The sequence below is a fragment of the Peromyscus eremicus genome, chromosome 8b, assembly GCF_949786415.1.
Source record: "Peromyscus eremicus chromosome 8b, PerEre_H2_v1, whole genome shotgun sequence".
In the NCBI taxonomy this organism is placed as follows: Eukaryota; Metazoa; Chordata; class Mammalia; order Rodentia; family Cricetidae; genus Peromyscus; species Peromyscus eremicus.
In genome coordinates this window covers 36,220,397-36,240,381 of record NC_081424.1, presented here as the reverse complement: position 1 = coordinate 36,240,381, position 19,985 = coordinate 36,220,397, and the positions used below count along the sequence as shown (strand labels likewise).

At 42.8% G+C, this 19,985-nt stretch overlaps 1 protein-coding gene across 1 annotated transcript in view; it reads right to left on the bottom strand.

Moving 5' to 3' along the window:
- Pex7 (peroxisomal biogenesis factor 7) overlaps nucleotides 1-18,556 on the bottom strand; it is a 64,646-nt gene extending 46,090 nt beyond the window's left edge. Inside the window, exons 1-5 of the mRNA XM_059272687.1 lie at nucleotides 18,323-18,556; nucleotides 16,506-16,563; nucleotides 14,898-15,048; nucleotides 515-592; nucleotides 13-121 (exon numbers count right to left, since the gene is read on the bottom strand). Coding sequence (XP_059128670.1) covers nucleotides 13-121; nucleotides 515-592; nucleotides 14,898-15,048; nucleotides 16,506-16,563; nucleotides 18,323-18,437 — 511 coding nt within the window. The 5' untranslated portion in view covers nucleotides 18,438-18,556. The remainder of the gene's footprint in view (nucleotides 1-12; nucleotides 122-514; nucleotides 593-14,897; nucleotides 15,049-16,505; nucleotides 16,564-18,322) is intronic.
- Nucleotides 18,557-19,985: the final 1,429 nt, after the last annotated feature.

Sequence of the window (19,985 nt, the reverse complement as noted above, 5' to 3'; positions counted from 1 at the left end):
AGAATTACTTACCTGAGGCTGAAGCAAAGCAGCCGGGGATGTGGGGAGACCAGATTGTGCTGTAAATGACACTCTCGTGCCCCGTAAAGGTACACAGGGAATTTCCAACAGTTGGGTCCCACTGAGAATAAACAAGCAAACCGTTACTCAAGAAAGGTAAATACGAATGTACACTCTTATATAGACTATACAGCACTATATGTATAAGTATGACATAAATAACATACACATTGATATATACATGTATGATACATATGTTTCAAAGATTTTTAGGATTTATTTTTCCATAAAATAAGATTGTCTCTAAGGGACTAAAATAATCACTACTAAGCTAATTATTAAGTTGTAGCCAAGACGACATTTTTTTAAATTTTGACAAACATTTTAATATATACTTTTGAAAATAAAATCAATTGATCACATTTAAAGCTGCAGAATATTTTAGAAAATAAAATATTTCAGTGGGAGCTTGGAAGGAAACTAATTGTTTTTAAATGCAGTATTGGTGACATACCACTTTGACAGTTTGATCCCATGAGCCAGACACCACAAGCTGTTCACCTCTGGTTTGGCTCCAATCAACACTATACACCTAAAAAAACAAAAATTCCTAATGTTTAGAAAGCAAAACAGCATCAAGTTAAATGTTGTATTTTAGCACTTTATAACAGTGTCAACCTGCAACTCACTGTATTAAAATATTAAGTGCTTCCCATTTCTACATGGTATCTGAAAAACAGAAAGGTGATTCCGTCCAGTCTCCCATGCTCACTCCTTAGAGATTCCACTCTGCATTAATAGAAGTCTACAGTTTCCAAACCTTCTTCACCAAGACAAGTTGTACACACTTTAAATCCACCAACTGATCATTACAAAGAAATGTCAAAGCAGATAAGAAAGCCATCTTAAAGCCAGGCTTTAATCCCAGCACTCAGAGGCAGAGGCAGGTGGATCTCTGTGAGTTCATGGCCAGCCTGGTCTACAAAGTAAGTTCCAGGACAGCTAGGGTCACACAGAGAAACCCTGTCTTGAAAAAAAAAAAAAAAAAAAAGGAAAAGGAAAAGAAACGAAAGTCAGCTTGTTTCCCCGGTGTTCATCAGAAAGCATTAATTCAACTACTCTCCCCACCTGGCCTTCCGCAGAACAAACGTTCATAGGAGCCAGGAGGCCTTTCGACCCCCTGGCAGGCAGCTTCGGTGATTCAGCAGTGTTACTCCAATGCACACTCCTGCATCTCAGTGAACTAGTTCATAAGGCATCTGAAAGCTTACAGTTTTCATTCTATCACTTTCTACAATAAATTATATACACATCGCTACTGTAACTTGCATTCAATGATATATGTGCCTAATTATCCTTTATGAGAGTAGTCCAGACATACACCTGAGCTTATCATTATTACTAGCCAGCAGGCTATTTTGAGTCTTAAAACTCTACCTCCTACATATGAGTTGCAAATATCAGCGTTTGGGGTTTATTGTGAAGTGGCTGCAGGGGAAACATCAGTAATACTGATCTGGACTTTATTTTAAATGTTGATGTTTTGTCCTTTAAGACATTGTGGTGGTCTGAATAAGAACGGCCCCCATAGGCTCATATATTTTAACACTTATTTGCCAGGCAGTGGAACTGTTTGACAGGATTAGAGGATTAGAAGTGTGGCCTTGTTGGAAGAAGAGTGTCACTAGGGGTGGGTTTTGAGGTTTCAAAGGCCCACACTAGGCCCAATCTCTCCCTCCCAAGGACCACGATGTAGCTCTCAGCTACTGCTCCAGTGCCTGTCTGCATGCCACCATGCTCCCTGCCATGATGACCATGGACTAAACCTCGGAAACCATAAGCATGTCCCCAATTAAAAGCTTTCTTTTGTAAGGGTTGTCTTGGTCACAGTGTTTCTTCACAGTAATAGAACAGTGGCTAAGACATGGAATCCGAATAAGTCAAACTTAGAATAGTGGGAGCTAGAGGCTAGGGGGCGTAGAGGTAGAAGTGACTTTGGCCAAAAGGTAAACTTTCAGTTACAAAATCAATACATTCTAGCAATACAAGGCACAGCATATTAACAATTAATCATAACATATGCCTAAGAGATGCTAAGGAAATTGATCTTAAATGTTCTCTCCATACACACATAAAATGGTCACTGTTAAGCGATGATTAATTTAATTAACTTTATTGTGGGAATCATAATTCAGGGCATACCAGTGTTTAGGTAAATATGCCTTACCTAAAAACATTGCTGTTTGCATTAAATATAAATTATATGTATTTGTTAACTATACTTCAATAAAGTTGGTGGGGGTAAATGAGTGGATATAGTAAGTTCAAGGTCAGCCAAGGCTACATAGTGAGACCATGTCTCAAATACTAAACAAAGTACTTCGTTTCATTTTTTGGGGTTTTTGTTTTGTTTTGTTTGTTTTTTGAGATAGGGTTTCTCCATGTAGCTGGCTATCCTGGAACTCACCCTGTACACCAGGTTGGCCTGGAACTTAGAGATCAGCCTGCCTCTGCCTCCCGAGCGCTGGGATTAAAGGCATTCACAACCACAGGCCAGCTTTGGTTTTTTTTTTTTTTTCAAACAAACAAATTGCATTAACAGAACATCCTGAGTGCCTCACACTCATCCTAGTCCACCCCTCCCATTGCCAATGTCCACACAAGAGGAGAAAACAAACAACCCCAAAGTAAGGCAGACAGTGACACCAGAGATCGTCCACTGGCCTCTAAGTGCACGTGCACCAACTCTGACATGAACTCATACACAGATGCACACCCACATCCGCAAAAAATCCAATGAAATTTAAATTTAAAACAGACCTAAGTACAAAAGGAGTACTGTGGTGGTTTGAAAGAACATGACCCCCAAAGAGAGTGGCCTTGTAGGAGTAGATGTGGTCTTGTCGGAGGAAGTGTGTCACTGTGGAGGCGGGCTTTAAGGTCTCATATATGCTCAAGCCACACCCAGTGAGTCAGTCTACTTCCTGTTGCCTGCACAGGCAGCTCCTTCTCCAGCACCATGTCTGCCTGTACACCACCATGCTCCCTGCCATGATGATAATAGATTAAACCTCTGAAACTGTGAGCTACTCCAATGAAATGTTTTCCTTTGTAAGAGTTGCTGTGGTCATGTGTCTCTTCACAGCAATAGACACCCTAACTAAGACAAGTACTGTGGTGGAAAATTTGGCTTGATACTCAGAAAAGCAGGCTCCAGTAGAACATGGGGTTGGCTAAAATGTTCCCAGGCTTAAAAAGCAGAGGTGAATCAGTGACTTCGGCAGAGATACTGCCAAAGACATAAAGAGGCTGGGTATGGTAGCACAGGCCTATGAACCCAGTACTCAAGAGGTATAGGCAGTACTCATGAGTTTAAAGCCAGCCTGGGCTGCATAGTAAGACCCTATCTCAAGAGAGAAAAAAAATATATAAATAGGAAGATTCAGTACCCAGGGATTAGAACGATGAAACACTAAAGATAACACCAAGGTTTCAGGCAACTGTGAGTGAGCATGGTATTTATAAAGTAGAAGATTGGAGGAAGGACGATAATATGAAACTACATGTTCTGAGTGTCTAGGACAAATGGGCCATGACCTCAAGTTCTAAAAACAATTCACAGCCTGAGAGATACTTGGAGATACAGCTGCAAAGAGAGATCTGGGCTCCACTGAACTAGCCTCAAGTCAATTCACTCATCCTGTCAACAGACACTAATACCTAGAAGTAAGGGCATGAAGCTGAGATGGATGGAATGCCAGACGAGAGTAGCCCTGGTGACCTTACACCTCAGTAAGAGAAGATACCTATAAATACATAAACATAAAATTGTGTTATTTTCTATAAACTATGAAGAAAAGTAGAGCAGAATACCAAGACTTAACAAGAGCAGCCAGTTACTTCTCAATACAGTGAGCAGGGAAGAACCTGCCCAGCAGAGACCTGAGCATTATAAAATATTAGCCTTTGGGGAGAGGGAGCAGAGAAAGACTTGAAGCAAGGGACAAGCCTGCCCTCCCTCCAGGGACAGAGAGCCAAGCACTAAGAGGGAACGTCTTAGCGGCCATGCCTAAATTTGCGACTCCTTGACACGGCTGTCATCAACCATTAGCTACCACTCGAGAGAACAGCAGCTCTCTGACTGCCCTCCCCATCCACTCCTGCTTGTTTTTATGCAGTCCAGCCTTTATCCAGCCCGCATGGAAACATATTTCTAAGTACAGATTAATGTCACTGCCCTGTCCAAAGCCTTTCAACATTATGTGGCCTCTGCAGCTTTTCAGTTTCACTCAGCATTCTGTAAGATTCATCCATGATGATCTGTACTGCCCAAAGGTCAAAATCATGCAAAACTATGCATGGCTTTGGACCGCATACATATGTAAGCAAAGAAAGTGTAAACAGAAACTGAACAAAGTGGTTGCTTCTGGGAAAAAGGAAAGACAAAGACAAAAGGGAGAATCAAAGATTATGAAGAGGTAATCAGGGGACTCCCCAAAAATAAGTAATGCTTTGTTTATTAAGCTACATGGTAAATATTTAAGTGTCCAAAGCACCATTTCTGCATCTTCCATATATTTTACACATATGAAATATTTCTTAACAACACAAGAAATCAGCGATGTCTTCCCATTTACCTTCACTCAATGGCCAAATGCTGTGTCCCAAGCCCATGCCTCCATCCTCTCTGCCTCCATCCTCTCAGCCTCCATCCTCTCTGCCTCCATCCTCTCAGCCTCCATCCTCTCGGCCTCCATCATCTCTGCCTCCATCCTCTCGGCCTCCATCCTCTCGGCCTCCATCCTCTCGGCCTCCATCACCTCGGCCTCCATCACCTCTGCCTCCATCACCTCTGCCTCCATCCTCTCGGCCTCCATCCTCTCGGCCTCCATCCTCTCGGCCTCCATCACCTCTGCCTCCATCCTCTCGGCCTCCATCCTCTCGGCCTCCATCCTCTCTGTCTCCATCACCTCTGCCTCCATCCTCTCGGCCTCCATCCTCTCGGCCTCCATCCTCTCGGCCTCCATCACCTCTGCCTCCATCACCTCTGCCTCCATCCTCTCGGCCTCCATCCTCTCGGCCTCCATCCTCTCGGCCTCCATCCTCTCGGCCTCCATCACCTCTGCCTCCATCCTCTCGGCCTCCATCACCTCTGCCTCCATCACCTCTGCCTCCATCACCTCTGCCTCCATCCTCTCTGCCTCCATCCTCTCTGCCTCCATCCTCTCTGCCTCCATCCTCTCTGCCTCCATCACCTCGGCCTCCATCCTCTCTGCCTCCATCCTCTCTGCCTCCATCCTCTCGGCCTCCATCATCTCGGCCTCCATCCTCTCGGCCTCCATCCTCTCGGCCTCCATCATCTCTGCTTTGCCTTTTACTCTGCTGCTCTCCCTTTTTTGCCTAATTCTGCATTCCTATTCTCCTCAGATTCAGGAATGCTCTTCCTGCCCCTTCCCAGACAAGTCTCCTCACATGCAGCACTGTGTCCACTTTTAGCCCTGTCACAGTCAATTCATGGGGCAAGAAAGAACCCCAGAGGACAAGGTCGTGGCAGACCTGCTCACTTTCCCAGCTGGGCCAAGCCGGTACCTCACACTCAGCAGAGCTAAGAGGAGCTCTTGGAATGCATACCAACCCTGATTGGAAGCACATCTTGGTCTTTGTGTGCTCGTCTGTTTCTTCTCTGTCCCCAGTTCCCCCCTCCACCACCACCAGAAGCATGGGCATAGCAAACAGTCAAATTAAATATAAATAAAGAAAAGATGTGCAGTATCTGAGTTTGAGTTTTAAAAGCAGGGCACTATAAAGGCCTATCTTAAGAAATCACTCTTGGCACTGAATAAATTAACTGGCAAAACAGGAGAGAAAAACAAACCAAAAGTCACTGGCAGTATTTTGTGCCACTTTACCAAAGCTGCACTTCATCAAAACCAGTATGAAAGGATGTATTTTATGACTGACTCCAACTCCCAAGAGCTCATGGTAATCTGCCCTAAAGCAGTGCCCTTTTGTAAGTTGGTCTACTTAATTAAAATAGTCAAAGGGAACTTGCCCAGAATTTTCACTTACCCACATGAATGCAAAGGAAGGAACAGTGATTTTTAATTACTGAGTGATTAAAGGGGGCTCTATATTTCTTTTGCTGTAGGACACATTTTGAATCTTTTTCATTATGGAAATTTGGAAGTGTATATAAAGCTACAGAGTATTTCCCAGCTGTCAATATTTTGTCCATCATTTTGTTCATCTTCTTCACTGTTTCCATTACAGACTGACTGGTGGCCAGAATATTTTACAATCAGATCAATTCACTCCTAAGTACTTCAGCAGATAAGGACTTGCTTTCAACTTTAGCACAAGGTCTTATGTATCCCTAACAAGATTAACAGTGGCTCCCTGACAGCGTCTAGTAGTATATATCTGTAATTCTCTGACTGTCAGAAAAATATCATGTACAGGCTGAGCTGTGGCTGTTGAGTCCCTTCTAGGCTAAGATGGCATGCCCCTTCCCATTCTGCTTTCTCTCCCACCTTCCCACGACCTCTATCTGCTGAAGGAATGAAGTTGTTCACCTGCACAAGGCCCCACACGCTGGATGTGACCATTTCCTCATGGCAATCCATCACACTTCCTATTTCCTTGAAATTGGAAGTTAGATCTGGAGACTTAATCAGATTCAGCTCAATTGTTTCAGCTTCCTATTGAATCAGGAGGCATATAACTTCTGATTGGCCCACTTTCCGTGATTCTAGATTGTTCAGAGAATGTTTCAATCTTGTGTTGATGGTTTAGGCATCTGCAGATGACCCTCTCTCAGAGTCACTATTTCATTAGAGGCCACTAAGTGCCAATTTGCTGCTATTCCTTCTGCATATGTTTCACAGGATTCTACTATAAGGAATTTTCTAATCAACTTCTTGTTTGTTCCACAACCAATTCCTACAGAGAAGGCAAGACCTGTCATGATTCCTCATTAATGGTAAGAAAAAATGAGTTGGCAATCCTATTAATCTTTAACAGTGGTGACTTGCTTCTGATTATCACCATTTCATGAATGAAAACAACACACGATTGTGTGATTGTGTGTGTGTGTGCGTGTTCAATGTTTTCATTTGTTCTTGCCAATGTTCAGACTGTATGATCTTTGGCCACAGAGAGTCCCTTTAAATCATCTCTTCTCAACGTTGGGCAGGGCTCCAAAGTCTTCTCATAGCTTTCTTGTTTTCTGACACAAGAAAAGATGTCTTAGATTCCTCGTGTCTACTCCTATCCAGCCCTAGAATTAGTGACTTCTCCAAAGCCCACTCACTGCATGTGCTGGAAGACTAGTTAGAAGCTGCTCTCCAGGCACTAAGGATGCTCACTGCTGAAGAGGAGGGAGTGCTTCTCTTTACAGGGTTTCTCTTTACAAGACCCAGAAAATACACATTTTGAACAGAGGAAAAATAAGTCACAAGTTTACGCAGCTAGTTCACCCCCAATTTTAAGATAAATGTCCTATATATCTTCTTTATTCCCAAACCTCTTTTCTCTCACAGTAAAATGTTGATTTCAATGGCATGACTATTGTTATGCATCATCTTATGATACACAGATGAGACTTTCAGAGTAACAACACTGACTTTTCTGAATGAGGTTTAAAATTTCTTTTTAGTATCTTTCCATTCATGAGACATACCACACCAGAGATGGCAATCACACCACCATATTTTTAAAGTCACTGGAAAGAATGATTTCCAATACCTGACTATGGAGTCGGCTACCAGGCCCTAGGTCATTTCTTTAGTATTGCCTTTTTTTGTCCTGCTTTAAATTGTGATTTTGAATTTTGTCAAACATTTTCTAATTTTGTAAAATTATAATATGAGTTATAATTAGAGAAATCTCACTTCCATTTCTTTATCAGTGCCCTTTTTCTCCCACTCACTCTACATGCAACTGATATTGTTAGTTTTAGAACTGCATTTCCATCGGTTCTTTTGAAATTAATATATAGCATATATTTGTAACAAATAACGTAAATAATTTAAACCACATGGCTGTATCTATTAAACTATATTCTTCTTATATAAAATCTAAGTATTATATCTTAAAATAATTCTTCCATGAGATAAACTTTATATGAGATTATAACAAAACTAAAAATAATTTCCAGTTTCATATATCGTTATAAAATAAGACTGAATAAAGGCAGTCTTGGTGACACATTCCTATAATCACAACATTTGGGAGGCTGAGACAGAAGGGTCCTGGGTTCAAAGTCATTCTTGGCTACATAGCAACTTCAAGACCAGCCTATGCTACACAGCCATCGTGGTAGTTTGAATGTAATTTGGCCACCATAATCTCATAGGAAGTGGCACTATTAGGAGATGTGGCTTTGTTGGACTGGGAATGGCCTTGTTGAAAGAAGAGTGTCACTGTGGGGCGGGCTTTGAGGTTTCCTATGCTCAGGATACTACCCAGTGTCTCAGTTGACTTCCTGTTGCCTGCAAGATGTAGGACTCACAGCTACTATTCCAGTGCCATATCTGCCCGCATGCTGCCATGCTCCCTGTCATGATGATAATGAACCGAACCTCTTAAACTGTAAGTGAGCCATCCCAATTAAATGTTTCCTTTATAAGAGTTGCTGAGGTCATGGTGTCTTTTCACAGCAATAGAAACCCCAAAAAAAAAATTGTAAAGACTGAATAGTTCTCCTACATATGTCTCCAAACGGATTCTACAACAGGAGATGGAGTTCTAGTTCTTACCTATGATTCCTTGCTAACCCACTCTAGTGTTGACACCCACACTGAGTACATGAGAAAGATGACAGATAGAGTAGCAATGATCATGCATGAAAATCCTTTTCTACTCAAACATTTTGTTACAGTTTCTATCTAGTTAAAATCACCATTTTCTCTTCTTTGACGTTTTAAAGTAAGTTTTGAGTTTGGATAAATGCAATATGAATAAAAACGAGGTTCTGGTATCATTTCTGTGGCTGTGAAAAACACACTGACAAAAAACATCGGGGAGGGAAGGGTTTGTCCTGCTTACAGTTCCAGGGTACAGTCCATCGTTTCAAGGCGTCAAGGCAGGAAGGAACTCAAACAGCTGGTCACATCACAGTCACAGTCGGGAGTGAAGAGAGACCAAGCGTTTGATGCTCGCTTGCTGCTCTCCTCTGACACTGCTCAGGACCCCTTGCCTGGGGAACAGTGCTGCCCACCAGGGGCTGGAAGCTCTATAACCCTCTGCAGGCCACTCTGATCTCGATAACTCCTCATTAAGATGCTTGCTCTTCCAGGGTGACTGTAGGCTGTGTCGAGTTCATAGTTAACACTAACCCACACGGCTATTAAAGGTCCTTTGAGTTGGCATTCTATTATAATCTCTAAAACACTGGGCAGCAAACACATCAAGATCATCAGAATCGCATGCCTATGGAGTTAAAGCAGTGATTTCCTAACAGCGCTGCACACTGGAGTCATCTGGGACTCTAACCCTGACAACTTGCTCCACAGCCCAGACAGTGTAACCTGAGCATGAAAACATTTTAATGCATCCTAGGCAATGCCTAACGTTCAGCAAAGTTTGAGAACAACTAAGTTAAGTATTTTGCATATCTTTTTCATATTAAATTTGGACATTTCAAATGTCGGAATTGTAGTAGAGTCCTATCTAAGAGCTGGCAGCCGAAGCAGATTAAGTGGGGGATTATATCTGCTTCTTCAGCAGTAGCCACTAGATAGGACCATACTATACTTGGGCTGCACTGGGAAATGACCCATTCTCACTTTCCCAACTCCTCTCCCACCAATGTACCACATGCACTGCTTGCTCCGTCAAACCAAGCGAGTCAGTTTGCTCGCATGACCCCAAGCTACTGCAGATTATCATACAAGTCTCAGACATTACTGGGACAGGCATGCTGGCACTCTGAATACAGTGCAGATCTTAAAATACTACATGCTGCTCCTCTAACAGTGATGGCAGCCGTTACATCCTACTGGCTGTAAAATCCAAACAAAGAAAACTGATTAGCACCTCTCTAACTGGAAGCTAGTTTTCTCTTCAGTCTCTAAATTTTAAACTGCCATTTTAAAGTCTACTAAAATCCACCTGTAGCAATCTACTCTGAAATAAATGGCCGACTGTGACTAAATATGCAAAGGGAAATATATCATGCTGATTTTTCCCTATAGTTATTCCAATCTTTTAAAAGAGAATGAGGGAAACGGACGAAAAGGGAAAAAAAATCTCTTTTGTGGAGAAATCTTTTGTGCAGTTTTAAGTATAAACATGTCTAAAGGGACCACACTAGTGTTAAATACATGACTGATTATTGTTCTATATTAATATTTTATTTGTATCCATCATTTTTTATATATATATACATATATATATATACACCTTAGCTTCTGTCATTATCAAAGGATAGATGTTATTAATTCACCTTTTAAAGACTTAAATTACGTAGCACATTATTACTATAAATAAATAAATGCCATTTCTCTGTGACAGAGTACTAACAGTGGCACACTCAGCTCAAAGATCAGTTTTTATAAGCACCTGAAAACTACACATCTTGTAAAAATTAAAAATCAAAGCTGGGATGTAGCTCGACTGGTAGAGCGTCTGCCTAGCACACATGAGGCCCTGGGACCTGAGTTCCATTTCCAGTGCCACATCCCCTGGCCATGGCCAGACAGACGGCAATCCCAGCATTCAGGAGGCAGAGGCAGGAGGATGAGAGGTTCATGGTCACCCTGGGCTCCAGTGGGAATTGCAGGCTAGCCTGGACCAAACTGTCAAGAAAGAGAGAGGGGGAGAGAAGCGGGGAGGCTGAGTCGGCAAACAGATAAGCCTCGCTATTCAGCGAGGAGAACTACTTTTCAGTGTTTTAGGACTGTACTAGCAAACTGAGAGTGAGGAACTGGAGTAAGTATTTCTGCACCCACCCAGAAAGCCACTTTCAGACTCATGTGTTGAAATCATAGCCACCAATCTGATGTGAAGAGGTGGGTCCTTTAGGAGGTAGCTAGATAGGAAGGGTAGAGTCCTCATGAATGGGGTGAGTGTCCTTATAAAAGGGATTCCCACCAGGCATGGTGGCTCAGGACTATAATCCTAACACTTGGGAAACAGGGCCAACAGAGCCACAAAGACTGCCAGCCTGTGCTTCCTAGTGAGTCCCAGGCCAGCCTGGTCTACAGGGCTAAGAATAAGACTCTACCTCTGTTGGGCTGGAACCCTGACTCTCCCTTGTACAATCTGGGAAACCTCATCTGCCCTATTTCTCCTCACCCCACCCATGATGAGAAAACTCTGAACAAAGGAATGACACCCAAGTGCCTGCCTAGGACCTAGCTTTTGCCCATACTTGGGCACAGTCCCAGCTCCTGGCTGGTACATCATCATCACCCCTAGCCTAAGGTCTATAAAATCTCCCTGTCTTAGCCTAGGTATGACTTATCTGGCCCCATTCTTTAGGACCAGTGAATCCACCCAGGAGCCATGCCCAATAAACCTGCATTTATCTATTTTTAAGTTGGTCTGCCCTGGCCTTTTGTGTAGGCAGAAACATATCAACCTCAAACAATCAAACAAGCAAAACTAGGGATTCTTCACCGTCTTCCATCATGTGACTGAGACAACAGGATCACATGTCTGCAGCGGGAAGAAGGCGGAAGCTGATCTTGTGGCACTCTGACCTTGGACTTCAGTTCTAGAACTGTGACAGATTTCTGTTGTCTACAAGCTTCTCTGCCTAGAGTACTTGGTGCAGGTGACTAGTGAGTTTTCTTGGCTTACTGCATATTCTAGTACTAATCATAGAAACCCTGCTCCTCAACAGCGGCCCACACTAAGACACAAGTCAGTATCAACACATGAGTGTGCACTGAAACAAACATCTAAAAAGGCTGTTGGTTCACATAAACAAGCAAATCAGTGAAAGTAATAATATAATAGTAGTAATCAAACAATAAATTTGTAAGAGCCACTTTTAGTTAACAACCAACGTGCTCTGATACAAATGTTTATCAAAAGTTACCTTGAGGGGTCTAGAGAGATGGCTCAGTGGGTGCTTGCTGCACAAACATGAGAACATGAGTTCTAATCCCCAGGACACCATAAAAGGTGAGGTGTGGCTGTGTACCTGTAACCCCAGCTCTGTGGGGCGCAGAGACAGGAGGATCACTGGAGCCTCCTGGCTGCTAGGCTAGCTCTGAGTTCAGTGAGACACTCTGTCTCAAAGAAATAAGGAAGACAGTGATAGAAAAGAACAACCAGAATCCTCCCTCTGGCCTCTGCACACACACTCAAACACAACATACATGCTGCCCACACACGCACACTTGAACACATAACATACATGTTGCACACATACATATGCACACACACTCAAACAAATAATATATGTGCCACTCCCACACGCTTGAACACACACATGCACATATATAATACACATGCCCCCCAATAAAATCCATACCTAAATAAAACTTAACATTTAAAAATTATGAGAGGAAAACAATCCAGAATAGTACACACATACACACAGCACAAAACAAAGTATGTCTTCAACTCAAAACAAAACAATTCATAATTAGAGAATAAAGTAAACAGATTCAACACCAGCTCACATACCAAAGATCTAGGTGCTTTCTCTGTGATCCCAAAGTAACCCCACACTGAGACACGACATGGTTAGGGAAGCTTCATGACCACTTCAGAAATGTCACCAGAACTAAAGGCTCAAGACTGTGGAGTACCGATCACGACATTTCAGAATCTATTAAATGCGGACATTAAAAAGGCAGAGGAGTATCAAAGGAGAATTCTAGAAGGGCACAAGTAGTGTCAGCTGAGGACAAGATGAAGAAATGCCAAGTTTCCTAAAGGGGAAAACCAAAGGGACATGATGGCTATTTCCAAAGTTTCTCTCCAGGAGAAGAAGGTGTGGGCTGAGGTTCACCTCTTCAGAGAAGGGTATGAAGCAAGAATTGGCGGCTATAGGAAGTAGATTTGAGCACAAGAGAAGCACTTTTTCTGACCATTATTAAGACAATTTAAAAGTCAAATACATTAGCTCCTGAAATAGAAAAATTCATAAAGATTGGGTGATCAGCCATCAGGGACATTCTATACAGAATTTCTTAGAGAATATACAGAGACCACTGGTTATATGAAAATGGTCTATACATTCATTACATATTTGCTTTAACATACGTTAAAAACAAATGAATATATATAGCTGTGAACCCAATGGCTCATGACTATTACTTTTGGAGCAGACAAAATAGTAATTAAAGATAAAGGTGGTGGCGCACGGCTTTAATCCCAGCACTTGGGAGGCAGAGCCAGGAGCATCTCTGTGAGTTCGAGGCCAGCCTGGTCTACAGAGCAAGATCCAGGACAGGCACCAAAACTACACAGAGAAACCCTGTCTCAAAAAACCAAAAGATAAAGAAAAACATTAAAGCAGGCACACCATTTCCTGTAACTAGAGCTTACCTCATGATCTACTCCTTCATCCTATCATTTACATAAATAATCAATAAAAGGCAACAAACTGTGGGAAAAAAAATCCTGAGAGGAAAGGATAGTTCTAAAGAAAGAAAGTTAAATCATTGAGTTATTTGTAACACAAGTTGTATAAGAAAAAGCAAAATAAGCCAGGCAGGTTAGTTCACAGCTGTGATGCCAGCCCTTGGGACACGGACGCAGGAAGACCACCAGCTCAAGGTCATTTTCAGTGACACAGTGACCCCAAGCCAGTCTGGGCTATAAGAGCCCCTATCCAAGAAATAACAACAAGACTGTCGGCAAACTGATGGAACTTGACAATGTCTGAGTTTGGGACCTGCTGCTCTGAGGGAGTCTTTCCTTGAACACCCTGAATCCCGAGTTCCTCTTTCACCAAAGCTGCCATTACCCAGGGAATTTTCTAAAACCACGGTCATTTACCAGCACAATACTCAAGGAAACATCCCAACTCAAGAAAGTAAGAGAAAGCACTCGTTATTTTTAGAACTAATTGTAGAAATACCGATTTTTTAAAATAGCTATAACTGTAGAGTACTGATTTTTTAAAATAGCTGTAACCATACATACAATGTTATCTAGGATGCTCACATAGCTCAGTTTTTATCACAAAACACTAATGTTCTTCCATCTAATTAGTAAACACTTACTGAAGGCCCACAATGAGACAAGCATAAGCGTAGGTAAAAACTTGAGAGCACATTTTCAAGTCTGCATTTGAAGGCTCCGTTGCTACTTTGAGGTTAAAACACCTAAGGTCAAACACCAAGAGAGAATGTCTTCATCACATTCCTTAAAATTTCCACATGCAGTTTGGTTCTTCTAAAGTCTAAACTATTTCCTAGGCCCATATTACACAGACACACACACAGACACACAGACACACACACACACACACACACACACAAACTAAAAACAATGAATCTTAAATTTCCTTTAGTAAACTCAGCCTCCTGGTTGGTATTTGATGCTGCCCTTGAATGTATTCTGAGTCTCTGTGAGGCGTAAGGACAGTCATGACATAGCCTGTGAACAGCCCGCCCACCCTCTCTTAAGGCACTGCATGGGAGGCATGTTCACAGGGCATAAGGAACACCATGGCGCTCTGTGGAGGAAACGATGCCACAGTACGCTGCTGGAGGCACTGGTATTGCCTAGTGAGGAGCCTGACCTTGTCTTGTCTTGTCTTAGGCCAAGAACTACTTAATGTTTGAATAATAAAATAGTAAGTGACATCTACTATGAACAAGACACATTAAAGCTTACCCTTGTCCTCTGAAAACATTTCCCCATGTTCACTCCCAACGAGATTTCAAGCAGAGTCTAAGAAAGGAAAGCAGTCATCCCAGAGATTCCCCTCCTACCTCCTGAGTGTGTTCTCTGTAGACCTGGAGGGGCCCTGTGGGTTTGGCGGTGTCCCAGAGCTGTAGTGAGCCATCACCGCTACAGGTGACAAGGACGTGCTCATTGTTTTCACTCCAGGTAACATCAAACAATCCATCATTCCAGTCAAAGCTTCACCAGAATAAAAAAAAAAAAAAAAAAAAAAATACATGAACTGCCGATCAGAATTCGATTAACAATCTCAAGTTTATTGTTAGTTTTTTTTCCTTAGTTTTCCACGTATATTAACACACATTATCTCATCTGATCTTCAAAACCACAAGAGATAAATAAAGCAGGTGTTTCCCAGAAACAGGTTCAGAAAGGCAGGAAGAACGGCCGAGGAAGTGCACGTAGATAACTAGAAAGCTAAACTAACAGGAGGTTTGCAGCCACTAATGCGATGCTAACTACCGAGGGCATGCTGTCACACCTGCTGCTTGCGGTAGCCTGGGACTCCCAGCATGCACCAGCAAGTACTTCAAAATACTGAGACCAATAATTTTAAATACTCCCATAAATCTTTCCTCTGACCTGTATGATACTTATTGCATAAATCTTTCACCCGGGCTGTGAACAGGACGTCACCTTCTAACAGAACCTCTTTTCTCTGCCTTTGACTAACCCTGATGAAGTATTATGAGTCCATCAATCAACATGGAAGACAGGTACAGAGAGAAGAGAAACACTGGGTAATCCACAAGATGGGCATTAGCTCTGGCTTGAGTAAAGCTAAATGATATTAAGACAGCAAAGATGGGTGGACCACACACTACACTGATTAGCTCACTGTTTAAATTTAAAATATGCAATTTCTGGGTTTTTTTGTTTTGTTTTTTTGTTTGGTTTTTTTTTTTTGGTTTTTTTTTTTTTTTTGGTTTTTCAAGACAGGGTTTCTCTGTGTAGTTTTGGTGCCTGTCCTGGATCTCGCTCTGTAGACCAGGCTGGCCTTGAACTCACAGAGATCCGCCTGGCTCTGCCTCCTGAGTGCTGGAATTGAAGGCATGCACCACCACCACCACCGCCCCGCAAAATATGCAATTTCTAAATGGACACTAATAAGCTTGAGAACGTGGCATAAGCCAAGTAGAAAAAAAATCATTTCTATATACGCCAATGCAAAAGTTTCTTTCATATCACAAATCAAAACCTATTAGTAGCAAATATTCAAAGGGGAATAGTATTAAGTCTTTGACAGTGATTGAGAATATATGTAAGCTTAATAATAATTAGAGCCACCATAGAGGTTTGTAGGAGAATGGCCCCCACAGGTCATACGTTTGAATACTCAGTCCCCAGCTGATAGAACTGTTTGGGAAGGTTTAGGAGGTGTGGTATTGTTGGAAGAAGTGTGTCATTGGGTGCAGGCTCTGAGACTTCAAAGACTTGCCCCATTCCCAGCATGCATCTCTCTGCCTCCTAGTTGTGAACCAAGACGTGAGCTCTCAGCTGATCCTGTAGCCTTGCCCTTGCTCTGCCATTACAGACTCTAACCTTCTGAGACCTAAAACCCAAATTAAACACTTTCTTTTATAAGTTGCCTCGATCATGGTGTCTTATCACAGCAATAGAAAAGACAGACACTTTACCTTCTAAAAATCTGTAGCCCAGATTCATTTTGATCCAACACTAATAGGGTTCCACAGCCTAAAGAGAAAAAACAAAAAATAAGGTCATGCTGTTGAAGCTTCCAGGACACATCTAAGATAGAGTATGAAGCAGTATGGACCTGCTTTAACTATCACAAATGTCCCTTAAAATAACTGTGACCACATAAACAAAAGGACTACAAGTTACGTAGTATGCTTCAATCATTAAATATGCAATTTACCTAATCTGGCCTGACTGGAATCCAGACAACAGCATAGGGGAAAATACCCAAGTGCCAACTCAAAACAGGCCAGGTGCTAGGCACACAAACCTTTCAAGTTAGTGCTAACATCTCTACTAACAGAAGAGAAACCTCATGCTTATAGACTCCCAAGACTGTGCTCCTGCCTTGTCCATACATGTAAAACACATCTAACGTGGCATTTTGAGACAAAGTATTGTGGAAATACCATATATTCTTTGGCCAAATGTTTAAAACAGTGTTAATTTCAGTTATCTACCAGCAATTAATTCTTTCTGATAAAAAAACTAATGTCTCTTTCTCTCCCCTAATGACCGCCCACCCCACCCCACCCTGGACTCTACGAATATCTGATCAAAGTGAATTAAGTTTACATGCACACCCATGTGTTACTAGAGTCTTGAAAGAATTAACTTTTGAGTTCTTATGATCAGTAAGATGTGTTTCATCTTCAAGGTGTTAAAGTTCTTCCACTTAAACATGACTGATGAAAAAATACCAATTCTAGGGCTGGAGAGATGCCTCATCCCTTACGAGCACTGGCTGCTTGCAAAGGACCCTGTTTCTGGTCCCAGCACCCACTTGGTGACTAACAACCATCAGGAACTCCAGTTCCAGGGGATCCAACACCCTCCTCGAAACTCCTCTTCTGACCTTAGGAGGCATGGCTGTGGTTCACAGACATACATACAAGCAAAACACACACACACACCTCTAAAAAAATCCTAAATAGGGGCTGGAGAGCTGGCTCAGAGGTTAAGAGCACTGACTGCTCTTCCAGAGGTCCTGAGTTCAATTCCCAGCACCCACATGGTGGCTCACTACCATCTGAATGAGATCTGGCACCCTCTCCTGTATACATAATAAATAAATAAATCTTTAAAAAATCCTAAATATACCAACTCCCTATAAGAAACCTTTATAAGAGACTTAAAAGTATTCATCCTAACCGGAGGCCAAGGACTGTAAACCTGACCGCAAGCTCTAAGAGCTAATGGTCAAAACTATAAGAAAATACGTTATTTATCACTGATTTTCAGAAACCATATTTTTTCCCCCTACAGTAGACAAAACAAGTACTACGGATCACTGACATTATGCAATGATTTGCCACACATTGTGTAAACAACAGATGGGGTACGAGTTAAAAGAAGGCTAAATATAATGGCTCGGGCGTCTGGACAGCTCTGCAAATTTCTCCATTCTCCATGAGATAACAAAAGGCGAGCACAGTACTTTTCTAGTCTTTTTTAAAGACAGGGTCAGAGTCCCCCTACGTAGAAGCTGAAGGTGGCTTTGAACGCGTGACTCTGTTGCCTCCACCTTCCAAGCGCTGAGAAGTGCATCCTTCCTTCTTAAGGAAGGGGAAAGACAAGCTGGAGATTTCCCCTGGGCTCAAACGCCCACTGTGGGGAGAAGGGGACCGAGGAGGACGGGCCGGCCCTCTGTCTCCCCCTGGCGGTGACGGGCGGCACCGCGCGCGCCCGGAAGCGCGTTCCCGCGCCCGCCCCGGCGGCGGCGGCGGCTGCGGCGGCGGCGCGGCCCCGGGCTCACCCGCGATGCCGTAGTTCTGCGCCGCGGCGCAGGCCAGGCGGCCCGGCAGGTACGGGGAGAACTCGGCGGCGTAGCCGTGACGGCCCGGCACCCGCAGCGCCCGCACCGCGCTCATCCTGCCCGCCCGCAGCCACTCGGCCTCCCCGCCCAGGCTGCGGAGACAGTCCCGAAGAAGAAGCACACCGCGGCGACTCTCGGAGAGGACTTAGGAGTCCAGGAAGGCCAGGCGGAAGTGAGGACGCCGACGCCCGGGATCCTAGGTTTTGATTGGGCCACATAAAAAAGGAAGCTGACGCCCAGGAGGCCATTTTTCTTTTGGGCAAAATTCCACCGATTAGCACTCGCTGAAATTAGCTGGCCCTCTAGACTTTATTCTAGACCTAAGGGGATAATTCCTTGAACCTTTTAAAAATTGCTATTCTGACATTTTCCTGATAATTACAAAATAAAAGCCACGCGGAGCGGCAGTGGCGCACGCCTTTAATCCCAACACCCCGGAGGCTGAGCCAGGCAGATCTCTGAGTTCGAGGCCAACCTGATCTACAGAACGAGATCCAGGACAGGCACCAAAACTACACCGAGAAACCCTGTCTCGAAAAAAAAGAAAAAGGAAAAAAAAAAAACAGAAACAAAAAACAAAAAAAATTTAAAATAAACAAAAGCCACAACAAACTCTGAAATCAGTAAGTCCAAAGACAACGAATAGAGTGCTATGTTGCCCAGGGTAATTTGAAGCTAAGGGAAAGAACTATTATCATGTGCAATTATCTGTCTATAGGTTTATGTAGTTGCACAGTGCTCATATCTTTGGGCAATTAAGGAAAACTTGGGCTCATTAATTCATTCATTCAAACGCTTGCCAAGCATGTGCAGTGTGGAACATGAATATGTAATTTGCCAAACCAAACACTGAAGGGTGAAAGAGATGGTTGTTAATATTAAACCAGGCAATCTGCACAGACCAAGTCACACACCAAGCACAGTGCTAGGCTTTTAGCGTTCCAAAGCACTTGGGGTTCATGGTTGAACTCAAGAGATCACAAGACATGAAAACTATTAACTGTAATTAAAATGCTATTGATACTATGATAAATATATACAGGTGTTTTGGGGGGGCAGGAAAAGCTTTGAAAGGAGGTCATCTGTGGTGAATGCATACAGATGTGTTTTCTTTAAGTAAAAAATTGGAGGCCGTTGTGGGATCAGGAGAAATGTGAAAAATCCAGGAGACCTAAATCCATCAGGAATGGGAGCTATCAGGACTCAGAGTGCAGAGAGGGGGCATGGTGAATGACACTTTATGTAGCCAAAGAGGTCAAACACTGGTTCTGTGCTCCAACATGAAGTCTTGTCCACTGTGCCCAAGAAATGAGGCTTTCGCTGCAGTTTAAATAACGGAGAACTGTGCAAGTTTTCAGATGTGGGCCATTAAGTGAGTTTTCATTCACTAGCAACACTAAGTGAAGACTAGAGATTGGTGAGGGAGTGCCATTTAGAGACCTTAGCAATAATTCAAGAGAAGATGGTAAGCCAAGATTGAGTGGTGGTGTTTGGTTGAGAATTATGGTAAGAGGTATAGAGAGTGAGATTAAGAGTCAAATGAAAACAAACCGTTGAAATGGTTCCCAACTTTCCTACTGTAGTGCCTATATTGATCCAGGAA